Consider the following 18318-nt stretch of genomic DNA (forward strand, 5'->3'; position numbering starts at 1 on the left):
GAGACTGACCAGTACATCACACAGCTCACAGCTCTCCTGAGAGTCATGCAGGTAGGGTTGGGAGACTGACCAGTACAGCTCACAGCTCACAGCTCCCCTGAGAGTCATGCAGGTAGGGTTGGGAGACTGACCAGTACAGCTCACAGCTCACAGCTCTCCTGAGACTCGTGCATGTAGGTTTGGGAGACTGACCAGTACAGCTCACAGCTCTCCTTAGACCCATGCAGGATGGATGTTGGGCTGGTGACTTTGACATTTGTGTTCTGAAATTGCTAGATCTGATAAACTCAAAACAGGAAATACTTTTACTTACAGATATTGATAGCTTGACATACCGGTAACTGAAACGCTATTTTTCAGAGCGAGTCTCATCTGATGATGGGCATCATTCCAGAGAAGTATCAACGAAACATCTTTGACAACACTGTCCAGCAGGCCCTGGATATGATAGTCAGTGAAGGAGAGGTACGTCACAGTAGGCTTTAATAAGGACCAAGAAGTATGTTGTTGTTTTACCAAGTGTATTGAAGTGAGAATATATGGAAGCATTGTTGAGTTGTAGTTGGTATCCTGGATTTCAGGGGCTTGTAACGCTAAAAGCTGCCATCAGGGTATGTACTGTCACTGACGGGGTCTTAGTACTATATAACAGGAAAGGGATGTAACGAGGTGAACACACTAAATTCGTTTCAAGGCGAATTAAACAATGCTCACTGTATTTATCCCATTTAAAGTATGCACACATTTCAAGCCAATAGATTTACCTACAAAATAAGACATACAGCTTAAAAATCGAAGCAGTACTTTGGGAGCTAGAGTCTTCGGAAGCTTGAAAAATCGTGATTTCTCGATTTCGAGCCTAACTCCCTGCTCAGATTTTGTAGCGGTATTTCACCCATTTTCTTGTTTATTTCACAGTATACACAAACAACATTCACCAAAACATGTTGAACTTATGTCACCTGTCAGCGCGCTAGTTGCCATTCTTTCGGAGGCACTTACACCTCACTGTCATGATGAGTTTACGTACATATATTCATCGCAAACAGAATATTGTGTCGTGCCTGTTCGCCATTGACGACCTTGGCCTTAACCTGCCCTGCACTAAAAAGAGCAAGGGAGCTCATTGGCTGTAAATAAAATATGTCCCATGAGATCGCTGAGTCAGTCTTCAGCAACCCATGCTTGTGACAAGAGGTGACTAACAGCTTGGTGGTCAGCCACACTGACTTGGTGGACATATGTCATCGTGTCCCAGTTGCATAGATTGATGTTCATGATATCTATCACTGGGTTGTTTATTTATAGACCACAGTCATAAAGCTGGAATATTTTGTCAAGTGCTATGTTAAACAAACAAACAAGTAATCCAGGATTATGATTCTGTTTTCAGATGTTGGATACAACTGCCAAGAGAAACATTGGTCGGCATGAATTTACAGCAGTGTTGTCTATATTCCCAATAGTAAAACACCTTCGAACAGTCAGACCAGAATTTGATTTAATACTTGAGGTAACCAGCAAATGATGTCTTATTGTCAATTTGCTAAAGTTAGGGTAAAGCAGCTTTCCACAGTTGTCTCCCTTAGTTTTCGATGGCAGCTCATCCCACTCTGCCAGACAGACTTACATACCTGTGGTCTTATCTTCAAATAATCTTTCTTGTGAAAGCTTCTTTGCTATCAGATTTTTATAAACAAATGATAAAATATGAGCTTTCACAAGTATAATTAATTTTGAGATACTCTTAGATATCTTTGAAAGAATGTATGCAGTGTGAACTAGTCTCTACTTTGTGCTGATCAATGTGTGTATGTGTTTCAGGGATGCCAAGCACCAACAAGGTCCAAGCTGATCTCCTTACTTTCAACTTTAGACAGTACAGTAAGGAGTTCTCTTTTTGTTTAGCCTTGGCTTAATCATGTTTATCAAGTCAATAGCTCTGTTATGAATAGGCCCACCTCCGTGGTGTAGTGGTTAGAGCGTCTGCAAGGAGAGCAGAAGGTCGCGGGTTCGATCCCCGACCGCGTCATACCAAAAGATGTCAAAATATGGTACTTGTTGGTCCCTGCCTGGCTCTTGGCATTAATGGCTACAACAAGGACTGGTCGGCCCGGAGTCAGTATAATGTGTCTGAGTGGGGTATTCATGCTTCACTGCTGCATGGTATCTCAGTGAGCTAGCACTATATAACCAGCTTAAGTCTGAGCTGATACAAACAGACACACATAGACATGCATGCACGTCGTCATATGAGCAAGGGGCGGTGGGGTAGCCTAGTGATTAAAGCGTTGGCTCGTCACGCCGAAGACCTGGGTTCGAATCCCCACATGGGTACAATGTGTGAAGCCCATTTCTGGTGTCCCCCGCCGTGATGTTGCTGGAATATTGCTAAAAGCGGCGTAAAACCAAACTCAGTCAGTCAGTCAGTCATATGAGCAAAATACTTTTACGTGTGACGTTAAACCCCATTTCACCTCACTTCACCTGTTATGAATAGTAGATGAGATATATTTTAAGAAAAGCTCATACACCAAGTATGTGTCCTTGGTTTTCTCCTTATCATTGAGGTGATCGTTGTTATCAGTGATGAAATAGACTTGTCATGTCTGTAGCTGTGTTAACTATGTTGAAACTCTCTTGTTTCTTCCAGGGAGCCAAGGCACTAGAAGAATTCAATGACAGTGTTCGGGTGAGTTTTTTCAAATGGTATAAAAATTTATAAAAATAAGGATGGAGATTCTCTTGAACCTGTCAAAAGAACAAAGGCTTTGGGTCACTTCAGTTTCCATAATTTTAAACTTATCCTATCTCACGACTTGCACCTCTCTCTCTTCATTCGACCATGAGTGGAAACGAATTAAAACTTTGCTCCAGGCCTACCTTGTCCCTCTCCCGTGCTGTGCGTGCCTTCCTGTCTCAGTCGTGCTCACTAGTCCATGACAGCACGAAGCATGTGCAGTCCTCACCCACGTGATCACCTCACATACTCATTCTCTTTCTTGTCGCTCCACTGAGTGGACGTGAAAATTTTTTCGTCTGAGATTTGCTCAAAATGGTTAAGCCTGTTCAGGCCAGTAAACGGAAGTTTTGCGCCTGTTGTAATAAAGTATTTTCAGCATGGGACCCACACACATCGTGTGTTGATTGGGACACACGCTATCCGAAGTGTTCAGGTCTGTCTAATGAGGCGTTTAAATCTTACAAACGTGCTTGTGCCAGACGTTTGGCAGATAGGGCTAGGACTAATTCTGCGGGGTCTGGTCCATCTCCCGCTAAGAAACAATGCTTAGATCGCCCCACCCTCACTGCTCACCGTTCTCAATCGCCCGTCTCTCCTGACGAAGATTTATGGACGCTTCGTCGGTTTCCTATTTATCTGAGAACGTTAGAAGGCTTTTAGGGGAGCTTCCCTCACCCAGTTTAAGTTCTCATGAGCGTACCAGGGTGGTAATGACCGATATTTCTTCTACGCCAGACCTGCGATCTACATTATCTCGTAGGTCTGCTTCTTCGGAACGATCACAGATTTCGAGAACTTCTAAGCATTCATCGTCGAAGCAGGGATCGGCGTGGTTGGAACGTACCCGCTCTCCTATTGCCACGGCTGGGAGAAGTCGTTCGAGGTCTCGTTCACTTTCCCAAGCCGGCTCACCCCGCTGAGCCCGCTCACCCTGCCGAACCGGCTCACCCTGCCGAACCGGCTGACACGGCCGAACCGGCTGACCAGGCCGAACCGGCTCACCCTGCCGAGCCGGCTCACCACAACATCCTCGAATGAGTTCAGTTGATCAAACTGATTCACGTAGTCGAATGGGTTCCTCTGGCCGTACTGTTTCATGTACTCGTAGGGGTTTCACCTGACCGAACTGATTCACGTCATCAAATGGGTTCACCTGACCGAACTGATTCACGTGATCGAATGGGTTCACCTGACCGAACTGATTCACGTAATCGAAGGGGTTCACCAGGACGAACGGGTTCACATTCCCGACTCAGTTCACCTCAACATAGGTTTCAGTTTGACGCACATCTCATAGTCGAATCAATTCACCACAGCGTTTTGATTCCCGTAGTCGTTCAGTCTCACCTGGTCGAGGTGGTTGGCCATTTCAATCCGGTTCACCTAGCCGTACGGTGTGGTTTCGTCAGAGTGATTCTCGTAGTCGGTCTCATTCACTTCAGGTGAATCAGGATATCCCGTCTTGTCAGTCTAGACTCAGTAGCGTAATTTTGCGCACACTGTAACAATATTTACTTCCTCGGATCTCCAATCGTCATGTTCCTGGAGCAAACGTCGGGAATGTGCTCCCTTATTAAGGACGTTTTTAGAGCATGTAGACATGCTTGCTCCCGATGGCTGGCTGACAGAGCTCGTTACACTTCAACAGTTGATCACCCGACAAACCCCCGCTTTTAACGACCGGTATTAACTGCTCGTCGTCCGCAGATTCCCATGTCGGACGGTGATAATTTTATGGGCGCATCATTAGATGTCTTCTCGTGGTTCCGCCTCATCAAAACGCTCTGTGTTGCCAGTTGACTCACACATCCGATCTACATCGTCAAAATGCCATACCGAATGGATTCACCACACCGAATCGGTTCGCCATACCGAATGGATTCACCACACCGAATCGGCTCGCCATACCGAATGGTTTCACCAGACCGAACCGTCAAATTGCCGAACCGATTCACCACACCGAATCGGTTCGCCATACCAAATGGATTCACCAGACCGAACCGTCAAATCGCCGAACCGATTCACCACACAGAATCGGTTTGCCATACCGAATGGATTCACCAGACCGAACCGTTTCGCCACGCCGTATGTGAATACGACATCGACTCAGTTCGCCATAATATTAAGACTGTTTCTTATCGCCGAAACAGTTCACATCATCGATTCAATTCACAGCACCGAAACGATTCACCTCGGCCGGAACATTTCACCTCGCCTCACCGGTTCATCTGAGCGTTCTAGATCTCTACATCAGAGATCATTTAACCGTTTCGGTTTACCGAACCGATCCAGATCAGTCACGATTCAGATCACATCGGACTGATTCAGATCACGTCAACTTTCCGGCTCACCACCCTGAACTGATTTTACAGCCGGCTCGTACCGTTTCACCAGGTCGAAAGCTCCCTATCGTCGAACCAGATCACCTGGCCGTTCAAGATCAATGTACAGAGGTAGTAGCTATGTGCTTCACCATGCCGTTTGATTTACATGTGATGCTAGTAAGCGCCATCATCTAGAGATATCACGCCGGCACTTGACCTGGCGATCCCAGTTCTCAAGAGTCCTCCGTGACCGGGGATCATCTCATTCAGATTTAATCTACCATCGATCTTCACTTTTGATGAATGATTCGTTCAACGATTCTACCCTTCGGTGTAGATGTCAGTTCTGCAACCACTTTCGATATGGCATAACTAGATAAACTTACTAGCCAGGAATACTCTACGATGCTCCGATGAGTCTTGTTACTACAGACTAATGGTAACAGCGTGTTTATGTATCACTGGGTGCAATTGTTGCAGATGGCTCGTCATCTTCAGCTCCCTTTGTTTTACATGATAAGCAAGTTTCTGGACAGATAACAAATGGGTGAAGTTCTTACGCATGGTACCAGCAATGTTTTGTCAAATAGCCAGCATAGCTCAGCCGGAATTTATGGGTTGCGACTCGTCCGGTTAACCAAAGACCATGTTGTCCGTATTTTTTGTCACTCGTGTGTAACGTTTGCAGATGGCGGACTACTGTTTGTTTACCGGAATTTTGATGATTAGAGTGACTATGAAGTGCCCTTGCAGAATTCTCTTGGTCCCACGAATCGGATACCAAGTCCAGCCTTTAAATGCAAGTAACAACGAACGCTGCCATTCCCGGTAAGAGTGAATGTGTCGGGATTTGGACAGCCAGTCGAGAGAGACTGCTTATTGAGGGTGACGGACAGAAACATCCGTGAATGGTTTGCTAGTTCAAGCACTGAGTTCAGAGGTCACTGCATTATGCAAGGACTGTCACCAGGCAGCGATCTACTACCTATATCACTCCACCTGGCGCACCATTGTTTTGTTCGGCCAAAAGAAACGTTCCTGAGGTCACCGATCCTACGAATTTTCTACAATTTGTTTATAATGTGAACGTTCCTGTAGGTTGACTGACAATCTCCATGCGCCGAACATACTACATTGAGCACTCCGACAGAACTGACGTAGCTGCTCGACTTATTGAACGTTCTTATATCAGGAGATATCTTTTTGTCAGATGCAAGAGTGGTTAGACCTCTCATTTCCCTCGACCTGCGATGGCCGTGGGGTAGCCTAGTGGTTAAAGCGTTGACTCATCACGCCCAAGACCCCGGTTCGATCCCCACATGGGCACAATGTGTTAAGCCCATTTCTGGTGCCCCCCGCCGTGATCTTGCTGGATTATTGCTAAACTAAACTCAGTCAGTCAGTCAGTCAGTCCCTCGACCTGTGGGACGCCTACCTTCACATCCGGATACATCCAGACTATCGGAAGTATCTTCGATTTACTTTTATGAGGCGTCATTGATACCAATGGAGGATCCTGCTGTATGGGCATATGTGCAGCCCCGTGGCTTTTTACTCATACCCATTCTGATAACAAGCTACCTGCATTGTCGAAGCGTGACAATTGACAACAATATCGACGACTGTGTTCAAGCCCAGCAGGGTCCAGTCGTCCTTCCTTTCCAGACAGTTCATGATCAAGTTGCTCACGCAATTAGGAGGGCTGCTAAATTCGGAGCAATCAGGGGTAACACCGACCCGCTGATTTCTTCTTATTGGGACAATATTCAACACGCCAGGTCATGATGTTGGTGCCCCAGGAGAGGTGGGACAAGATTCAGTGCAACGCACCACTAGTGTTGGTCCAACCCACACCTTTTCGCCAGTGGCAGAAGTTACTAGGGTGGTTGGCATCGGCACAAGCGCTGACTTACAGGGGCCAGCTGCAGCTTGCCCTCTTCAGATGGTTCTGTGCCCATACATGGGGGCGACAACCCCAGGGAGTTGATTAGTCTTCCGCTTTACAACTACATTCGGTCTTTTCGTTGGTGGCTCAACAAGTGGAATGTTTGTGTTGGAGTCTCTAGGGTTCCCTTCATACCGACTCAACACCTATTCGTTGGCACATCTTGCAAGCTGGGGGGCTCACTTTCTCCATCAAGTGGCCTAGCAGTGGTCATCAGGAGAAAGGGCCCTTCATCACAACGAATTGGAATTCAGCACTGTCATTATCGCCTGTTCGGCACTCGGAACAACCATCAGCTTCAGCACAGATGATCACCAGTTGCGATCGTTTCTGCTTTGTGTACAATCTGAATAAAATTCTGAATTTTATTTCTGATTTGTGTCTTCGATTCTTCTGGGACTTGTGAGTTTCCGATTCAATTACCTTTCACCCTCCACAGGACGGTGTCTGTGGGGGTTGTTTCGAAGCAGGGGCTGTCCCGATACTGGTTGTCAGACCTGGAAATTGTGGTAATGCGACTGTTTACACTCGCTAAGCTGCGTCCTTTCACTTTCATGAAGGTAGTGACTGAACACCACATTGTTCGGGAATCCTGGTCCCTGGAGCACTTGTGTTTAGTAAGTCAATGGGTTCGAACTGACCATCGCAGGTCTCACTTTTGAGACGCTGAAGGGTCGCCACCTCACTGACTGTCCTCTGCTCCACGGAGTAATTACGTCAGTGAAGTGAGTCATTCCCGAAGTGTTACGCCGTGGCGTTACCTTAAAGCATCGCCAAAGGCGCCCGCCCGTCTGCGTAAGAGACTGTTTATACCCTTGTCTATTGCTTCCAAGGCGAAGTCTCTCGCTAACACTCTCATATTGGCTCTGAGCTACAATACTCACGAGCCTACACTTTTGCCGGTTTGCCACCACCTACGGCAGTCAACCCTCATGAAACCAGGGCATTGGCTTCTACTATGGCGTTGCATAGCAACTGCTCGTTAACTGCCATAATGGAGGATTGTTTTTGGCGATCTGACACGGTATTTTCATCTCATTACCTCAGAGATGTGTCGGTGTCGGATATTCAAGGCCTTCATCAGTTTGGACCACTCGTCCTTGCCCAGCAGTTGTCAGCGGCACAACATCGCAGATAATGAACTTCCTTGTGCTTCGATGCTATATGGATCCCACTGTGCAGTTGATCCCAAGTCACAATCGTTTCTGCTTGTGTACAATCTGAATAAATCTAAAAAACTTGTTCTGATTTACGTCCTTATTTCTTCCGGGATTTAGATTTCTCCTCTCATTTGTTTGAGACTACAGAGAGTTGCCACCTCACTTACTGTCCTCTGCTCCACGGAGTAATTAAGTCAGTGAAGTGAGTCCTTCAGTGTTACGCCGTTAGCGTTCATGCTCCTAAGTGCCTATACACATCTATGTGATCTTACTGTGGTAAGTAGTGGAAGTCATAAGATGATGTTGTGGTACTGAGCGTTAAAATTGTGAGTTTTACCGATTCAATTTCTCTTTCACCCTCCTTGGGGCGGTGTCTGTGGGGGTTGTTTGAAGCAGGGGCTGGCCCGATACTAGTCGTTAGACTTTTATTACAGGGGTACCTTGGAAATCGTGGCGATGCGACTGATTACACTTTCGTTAAGCTCGTCCTTTCACTTTGTGAAGGTAGTGACTGAACACCACATTGCTTTCGGGAATCTCGGTCCCTGGGAGCAATTGTGCTTAGTAAAGTCAATGGGTTCGAACTAACCCTCGCACGTAGTAACTTGGTAGTTATTGGCCTACCTTGTAGTTGCTTCCTACGGCTGTTTGGGCATAACACTTAGCTGTTATCGCTTGAATTTCGGGTAATCTATGACCCACCTTCCTACTGTGGGATAAGTGCATGACGTGAGATAGGATAAGTTTACAAATTTGAAAATTTTAACTATAACTTGTATATTTATATACTTATCCTATCTCACGCGATAAAGTCCCTCCCTACCTCCCCACTACATAGATTACCACCGTTTCGGTTTTGTCCTTTTATGGCTCCAAGATCGAGAATGAGTATGTGAGGTGATCACGTGGGTGAGGACTGTGCATGCCTCGTGCTGTCATGGACTAGTGAGCACGACTGAGAGAGGAAGGCACGCACAGCATGGGAGAGGGACAAGGTAGGACTGGAGCAAAGTTTTAATTCGTTTCCACACATGGTCGAATGAAGAGAGAGAGGTGCAAGTCGTGAGATAGGATAAGTATATAAATATACAATTTATAGTTAAAATTTTCAACTTTGTTGCACAATGGAGTTTCATGAATATATATTTCAATAAATCAGAAATAGTATGATCTGGTCGGAGATTTTATGGTAGTATTATGCTATTTCTTTGAGAAGTTATATTCATGTTCCAATTGTGACGATGTTATGTGTTTTCAGAACGATTCTGACAAAGCTATGCCTCGAGACGGTACTGTACATGAACTAGCCAACCATGTGAGTGTTACCAACGTTTCATCTGTACTTAATGTTGTGCATATTCACTCATGGTTAGAGACTGAGGGTCCCTGTCTACCATCAGTGTTTATCATGAGTACTTTACTTAACGTTGTGCATATTCACTCATGGTTAGAGACTGAGGGTCCCTGTCTACCATCGGTGTTTATCATGAGTACTTTACTTAATGTTGTGCATATTCACTGATTGTTAGAGATTGAGGGTCCCTGTCTACCATCGGTGTTTATCATGAGTACTTTACTTAATGTTGTGCATATTCACTCATGGTTAGAGACTGAGGGTCCCTGTCTACCATCAGTGTTTATCATGAGTACTTTACTTAATGTTGTGCATATTCACTGATTGTTAGAGATTGAGGGTCCCTGTCTACCATCGGTGTTTATCATGAGTACTTTACTTAATGTTGTGCATATTCACTGATTGTTAGAGATTGAGGGTCCCTGTCTACCATCGGTGTTTATCATGAGTACTTTACTTAATGTTGTGCATATTCACTCATGGTTAGAGACTGAGGGTCCCTGTCTACCATAGGTGTTTATCATGAGTACTTTACTTAATATTGTGCATATTCACTGATTGTTAGAGATTGAGGGTCCCTGTCTACCATCGGTGTTTATCATGAGTACTTTACTTAATGTTGTGCATATTCACTCATGGTTAGAGACTGAGGGTCCCTGTCTACCATCGGTGTTTATCATGAGTACTTTACTTAATGTTGTGCATATTCACTGATTGTTAGAGATTGAGGGTCCCTGTCTACCATCGGTGTTTATCATGAGTACTTTACTTAATGTTGTGCATATTCACTGATTGTTAGAGATTGAGGGTCCCTGTCTACCATCGGTGTTTATCATGAGTACTTTACTTAATGTTGTGCATATTCACTCATTGTTAGAGATTGAGGGTCCCTGTCTACCATCGGTGTTTATCATGAGTACTTTACTTAATGTTGTGCATATTCACTGATTGTTAGAGACTGAGGGTCCCTGTCTGCCATTGGTGTTTATCATGAGTACTTCACAGGGTTTGTAAACAGTCGTAAATTACGCAAACATTTATGTGAAAACTCAATTCATATTAAGTCTGTTGCGTACAAGTGCGCTTGAATTTTTGTAAATACTCAATAAATTTGATCTTACATGCATACACACAAAAATGTCAAATCTTAACTTAGAGGTTACTGAGGATAGATTAAGTAACTGAGGTATATTGAGAGTTTCAATTTCAGCACTTGAACTTGGCAACTTGCAGTCTTTCTGGGTCGGTGGGGTAGCCTAGTGGTTAAAGCGTCCGCTTGTCACGCCGAAGACCCGGGTTCGATTCCCCACATGGGCACAATGTGTTAAGCCCATTTCTGGTGTCCCCCGCCGTGATATTGCTGGAATATTGCTAAAAGCGGCGTAAAACTAAACTCAGTCAGTCAGTCAGTCAGTGCAGTCTTTCTTATCTTTTCTCATATCACTGATCAAATATAAATAACAAATATGTAAACCAACATTTAAACTTTATTATGTTTGTACAATTAATGGAAAATGCCCAAATACCCAACTGAATTTGAGTGAGGTGGGTACAATATATTTGGTTACTCAGAGGAAAATTAGGATACCCAATTGAGATGAACACCAGCGAGTACACAACTCAATGACCCCCAAAGTTATTCTTAGCTCTGGTGGTATATTTAGAAGTTGGTGAATCAGATAAAGACAAACTTTATGGATGAACAACTTCTCTATTCAGAATAAAGAAGTTGTTCATCCATAAAGTTTGTCCTTATATTATTTCTCATGCAACATGCTGTTGTCTTGCGGACATCTGAACTACTCATTTTCAGATTAAGACAACAAGATCTTGGTTAGAATTGATTTTCATTAGCCTATGCTTGTTGTCAGAGGTGGATAACAGGATCAAGTGGACACATGCCACTATATCCCAGATGCTTAGATCGATGTCGTGATGTCAATCACTGGATTGTCTGGTGTAGATTTGATTATTTACAGACTGCTGCCATATAGCTGGAATATTGTTGAAAGTGGCGGTCAACTCGTTCCGATTATGTCACACCAGTCAGACTGGTGTTAAACAAAGGAGTAGGCCTCAGATAAGTTCCCTGAGTTATAAACAGCCGCATTTCATTTTTGAAAGTAGTCAGAGATCACTACCCTGCAATATTAGTTGTGTGTGTTCACAGGGAACGGAGGACAGTTGTCAGTGTGTATACAAGCATTTGTAGTATTGATGATGGTGGACCTTCAGATTTGTGATACTGAACTAAGCATTTTGAAACAAGCAGGACATGACCCCTAGACTGTAATGCTTAATTTTGAATAGTGTTGACGTCAGTAACCATGTCGTTGGGAAAGAGAACTGGTCATTTCAGCCTTAGATCGTTTTGCTGTGCCTCCTTGATAGGGTAGCATGTTGGTTGTATGTTTGACTTCCTCACCACATCCCAGGTTGTTCTACCTGTCCTGTTATGTACCTGAGACTGCCATGTTGCAGACAATCATCTTCCTGGAACAGCTGCAGGATTATGCTGAGACAGCAGGGGCCATGTTGCTGATGCATGGTGAGAGTAGCTCTATGTCTGTAGTGTGTACCTTGATGTGTAGTACACAACCTAAAACAGGGACAGAGAAATGTATCATAGTTTACTTGTGCATCAGCTTCATATCAAGTGATCCCGTGAAGATCTGGGTTAGAATTGATCTTCAGTTACCCATGCTTGTAAGAGGCGACTGATGGGGTCGGGTGATCAGACTTGCTGACTTGGTTGACACATGTTATTGTATCCCAGTTGCATAGATTGATGCTCATGCTGTTGATCACTGGATTGTCTGGTCCAGATTTCATGATTTACCGACCACCGCCATATACATGTAGTTGGAATATTGCTGAGTGCGGCAGAAAACTAAACTCAGATCAAGTGAGTACTATTGACAAAGAAAGAATTAAGGTGTGTGAAATATTGACATCTTCTGCATCTTGAATTTCATCTTGATGGAGTTTGTGGTGTTTCTTTCAGGTGAACAAGCGGCCCCTTCACAGACGACATTAACGACTGATGCCTGCAGGTTGAAACTAGCTGATTATACAAGTAGGTCCAACCAGGCATAATGTATCCTAGAAACACCAAACACACATTGTAGTATAAGGTTAAGACAGTCAGTGATTGCTTCAGTATGTTAGTACTGAGCGATTGTACTTGTGCGTTTATTACTTCTGTATAAGTTCTGATGAGTTCATGTATTAGTACCGATGCTGAGATATAGATGGATGTCTATTTTGTGAACAACAATATGTTTGAAATATTTCATCATGTCCCCTCTTTCTTTATTGTTGGAATATTGCTGAAAGTGGCGTAAAGCTTAACTCACTCACTCTTTATTGTTGGAATATTGCTATAAGCGGTAAAGCTAAACTCAAAACAACTCACTCAATAAGCTAAACTCACTCACTTTTATTGTTGGAATATTGCTAAAAGCGGCGTAAAGCTTAACTCACTCACTCTTTATTGTTGGAATATTGCTATAAAAGCTTAACTCAATCACTAAAATATTGCTAAAAGGAACTAAAGCTTAACTCACTCACTCACTCTTTTATTGTTGGAATATTGCTAAAAGCAAAAGCTTAACTCACTCACTTTTATTGTTGGAATATTGCTAAAAGCTCCGTAAAGCTTAACTCACTCACTCTTTATTGTTGGAATATTGCTAAAAGCGGCGTAAAGCTTAACTCACTCACTCTTTATTGTTGGAATATTGCTAAAAGCGCCGTAAAGCTTAACTCACTCACTCTTTATTGTTGGAATATTGCTAAAAGCGGCGTAAAGCTAAACTCACTCATTCTTTATTGTTGGAATATTGCTAAAAGTGGCGTCTTTATTGTTGGAATATTGCTAAAGCGGTAAAGCTTAACTCCTCACTTTTATTGTTGGAATATTGCTAAAGCGTAAAAGCAACTCACTCACTCTTTATTGTTGGAATATTGCTAAACTCACTCACTCTTTATTGTTGGAATATTGCTAAAACTCACTCTTTATTGTTGGAATATTGCTAAAAGCGGTAAGCTAAACTCACTCAAATATTGCTAAACTCACTCTTTACTCTCACTTCTTTATTGTTGACTTATTTCCTATTTCATGTTGAAAGAGTATAGGTGAGGCTGTATGGTTGTTTCAGATTACAGGGACTTTATAACACACAATAAGTAATGACCTGTTTGAAGGTATTTACATATTTGGTCAGTAAGCTTCATTATTGCAATGGAATTATAGTACAAATTATCATTATCACCTGTGATATATATTGGTACTGCTATTTGTCCTTCCAGCGAGAGTGCTATCTGCGCTGGGCCTGAACCTCAGCAACAAGGCAGAGATGTACAGTGATCCAGCTCTTAAACCCATCTTCATGGTCAACAACTATAACTACATTCTCAAGTCTCTAAACAGGTAGGCTCAACACAAAAATAATCAAGCCGTAACTGGATAAGATACAGCGGGTACTAACAGTTAACATACAGTAGTACTAACAGTTAACATACAGCAGTACTAACAGTTAACATACAGTAGTACTAACAGTTAACATACAGTAGTACTAACAGTTAACATGCAGCAGTACCAACAGTTAACATACAGTAGTACTAACAGTTAACATACAGTAGTACTAACAGTTAACATACAGTAGTACTAACAGTTAACATACAGTAGTACTAACAGTTAACATATAGGAGTACTAACAGTTAACATACAGCAGTACTAACAGTTAACATACAGCAGTACTAACAGTTAACATACAGCAGTACTAACAGTTAACATACAGCAGTACTAACAGTTAACATACAGCAGTACTAACAGTTAACATACAGCAGTACTAACAGTTAACATACAGCAGTACTAACAGTTAACATACAGTAGTGCTAACAGTTAACATACAGCAGTACCAACAGTTAACATACAGCAGTACTAACAATTAACATACAGTAGTACTAACAATTAACATACAGCGGGTACTAACAGTTAACATACAGCAGTACCAACAGTTAACATACAGTAGTACTAACAGTTAACATACAGCGGGTACTAACAGTTAACATACAGTAGTACTAACTGTTAACATATAGCAGTACTAACAGTTAACATACAGTAGTACTAACAGTTAACATACAGTAGTACTAACAGTTAACATACAGTAGTACTAACAGTTAACATATAGGAGTACTAACAGTTAACATACAGCAGTACTAACACTTAACATACAGCAGTACTAACAGTTAACATACAGCAGTACTAACAGTTAACATACAGTAGTACTAACAGTTAACATACAGCAGTACTAACAGTTAACATACAGTAGTACTAACAGTTAACATACAGCAGTACTAACAGTTAACATACAGTTAGTACAGTAACAACAGTTAACATATACACAGGTACTAACAGTTAACATACAGCAGTACTAACAGTTAACATACAGCAGTACTAACAGTTAACATACAGCAGTACTAACAGTTAACATACAGCAGTAACAGTTAACATACACAGTTAACATTAACATACAGCAGTACTAACAGTTAACATACAGTAGTACTAACAGTTAACATACAGCAGTACTAACAGTTAACATACAGCAGTACTAACAGTTAACATACAGCAGTACTAACAGTTAACATACAGCCGGTACTAACAGTTAACATACAGTACCAACAGTTAACATACAGTAGTACTAACAGTTAACATACAGCAGTAGTACTAACGGTTAACATACAGTAGTACTAACAGTTAACATACAGTAGTACTAACAGTTAACATACAGCAGTACTAACAGTTAACATACAGTAGTACTAACAGTTAACATACAGTAACAGTACTAACAGTTAACATACAGCAGTACTAACAGTTAACATACAGCAGTACTAACAGTTAACATACAGCAGTACTAACAGTTAACATACAGCAGTACTAACAGTTAACATACAGTAGTACTAACAGTTAACATACAGTAGTACTAACAGTTAACATACAGCAGTACTAACAGTTAACATACAGCAGTACTAACAGTTAACATACAGTAGTACTAACAGTTAACATACAGTAGTACTAACAGTTAACATACAGTAGTACTAACAGTACTAACAGTTAACATACAGCAGTACTAACAGTTAACATACAGCAGTACTAACAGTTAACATACAGCAGTACTAACAGTTAACATACAGTAGTACTAACAGTTAACATACAGTAGTACTAACAGTTAACATACAGTAGTACTAACAGTTAACATTCAGCAGTACTAACAGTAAACATACAGTAGTTCTAACAGTTAACATGCAGCAGTACTAACAGTTAACATACAGTAGTACTAACCGTTAACATGCAGCAGTATTAACAGTTAACATTCAGCAGTACTAACAGTTAACATACAGTAGTACTAACAGTTAACATACAGTAGTACTAACAGTTAACATACAGCAGTACTAACAGTTAACATTCAGCAGTACTAACAGTTAACATTCAGCAGTACTAACAGTTAACATACAGTAGTACTAACAGTTAACATACAGCAGTACTAACAGTTAACATACAGTAGTACTAACAGTTAACATACAGTAGTACTAACAGTTAACATACAGTAGTACTAACAGTTAACATACAGCAGTACTAACAATTAACATACAGCAGTACTAACAGTACTAACAGTTACACATACAGTAGTACTAACAGTTAACATACAGTAGTACTAACAATTTACAGGCAGTAGTTCTAACAGTTAACATACACTAGTACTAACAATTTACAGGCAGTACTACTAACAGTTAACATACAGTAGTACTAACAGTTAACATGCAGCAGTACTAACAGTTAACATACAGTAGTACTAACAGTTAACATGCAGTAGTACTAACAGTTAACATACAGTAGTACTAACAATGTACAGGCAGTAGTTCTAACAGTTAACATTCAGCAGTACTAACAGTTAACATACAGTAGTATTAACAGTTAACATGCAGCAGTACTAACAGTTAACATACAGCAGTACTAACAGTTAACATACAGTAGTACTAACAGTTTACAGGCAGTTGTACTAACAGTTAACATTCAGCAGTACTAACAGTTAACATACAGTAGTACTAACAGTTAACATACAGTAGTACTAACAGTTAACATACAGTAGTACTAACAGTTAACATACAGTAGTACTAACAGTTACACATACAGTAGTACTAACAGTTAACATGCAGCAGTACTAACAGTTAACATACAGTAGTACTAACAGTTACACATACAGTAGTACTAACAGTTAACATTAACAGCAGTCCTAACTTAACAGTTAACATACAGCAGTACAGTAGTACTAACAATTTACAACATACAGTAGTACTAACAGTTAACATACAGTAGTACTAACAGTTTTCAGGCAGTAGTACTAACAGTTAACATACAGTATTATTTTACCTCACACAAATGTTGTTTTCTGATTAGCTGAGTGCTCTTCTATTATTTTTTTTATGTTACCCACTGGGATTTCATTTGGTCCTTAGTGTTAGTAAGTCTTTATCTCGAATAATTTAGTCATGTATGATGTACAGAAATTGCCAATGTTTTACGAATGCAAATTGATGGAAGGTAGATAACTCTCAATTTGTTTTTCTTGTCTGTCGATGTCAGTATTGACTAATTGCCTAACTCTGGTACTCCTTATTATGATCCGATACCCGTGCTTCAAACAGTTCAAAATTAACATTGAGGTGTTCGGTAAGGTAAAACTTTGTTCACTGGTTCCTAGGGGCCCATAGGTTGATGTACCCTCTGTGTCGGTTTACGTTCACCTTGCCCTTTGGGACCTGTGAACAACTTTTAGTACTAACAGTTAAAGGGCAAGTGTACACGAAAATTAACCTTTTTGTCTTGCACTTTTTCATCATAAAAAGTGTTTATCAAGTTGTTTTATATCCAAACCCGTACATATATCAGAAGTAACTAATTTATTATTTGCGTTATATCAATTCATATTTTCAACATTTACCAAGAGTTCTATGTCCACAATAAACACACCATGGCTTATGCCCCTTGGAAATGACGTCATTGGTGCCCAAATGATAAACGAATGACGTCGTCAGACCTTATTAGACCGATTTCATGTGGTGCAGGTATAGGTGTGGTTCTTGTGTCTCGATCGCGAGGCTACTGTTTTAATCCACCTGTTGCTTGGCCGTCAGCTGACTATGTGGTCAGTTCTACACTGTAATGACCTTGCAGTTTGAAAAAACGTATACATTGTACTAAAAGTGTTACCATGTAACCAAATTGTACAACATATTTAACCGGAGTCGGTGGCCTTTCCAACAGAATCTTTTTCATGAAACCTAAAACGTATATGCACTACATCTTGCTTGCCATTGGTGAATGTGCGGCATTCTCGTTTATTACTAAAGTTCTTACATAAATCGTGCGATATGTCCCTCCTCTTCCACCTTCATTTTGATATCGATAGTACATATCCAAATACATCCACGCAGATAAATGCAATTTGCAGTTTTGAACACTGTTTGAAATTTTGTTTTTCTATGATATCATCCGCTCATTGTAGATAAAATTTACTGAAAATTACATGCATCGTAAATCTAAGCCAGTTTTGACACATTCTAAATCACCATTCACTGCGTTTTCGTAATTTATGGTATGTCTTCATTCAAATGTCAAATTTTACTGGAAGAATTGAATTAAAAGAAAAAGCGTGATCATTGTGATCAGCGGTAGTTTTGTTGTTGTATGATCGAATCACCAATGCTCGTTCTTAAAATTATCGATG

At 41.4% G+C, this 18318-nt stretch overlaps 1 protein-coding gene across 1 annotated transcript in view; it reads left to right on the forward strand.

Annotated features, from left to right (window-relative positions):
- The window catches only part of LOC124277722 (exocyst complex component 7-like), a 40611-nt gene that overhangs the window by 15215 nt on the left and 7078 nt on the right, over nucleotides 1-18318 (forward strand). The window contains exons 11-18 of the mRNA XM_046713446.1: nucleotides 361-465; nucleotides 1394-1513; nucleotides 1825-1884; nucleotides 2654-2692; nucleotides 9431-9487; nucleotides 12008-12074; nucleotides 12531-12602; nucleotides 13838-13958. Coding sequence (XP_046569402.1) covers nucleotides 361-465; nucleotides 1394-1513; nucleotides 1825-1884; nucleotides 2654-2692; nucleotides 9431-9487; nucleotides 12008-12074; nucleotides 12531-12602; nucleotides 13838-13958 — 641 coding nt within the window. The remainder of the gene's footprint in view (nucleotides 1-360; nucleotides 466-1393; nucleotides 1514-1824; nucleotides 1885-2653; nucleotides 2693-9430; nucleotides 9488-12007; nucleotides 12075-12530; nucleotides 12603-13837; nucleotides 13959-18318) is intronic.

This window comes from Haliotis rubra, unplaced genomic scaffold (genome assembly GCF_003918875.1).
Source record: "Haliotis rubra isolate DU_JTF1 unplaced genomic scaffold, ASM391887v1 Scf226, whole genome shotgun sequence".
NCBI lineage: Eukaryota > Metazoa > Mollusca > Gastropoda > Lepetellida > Haliotidae > Haliotis > Haliotis rubra.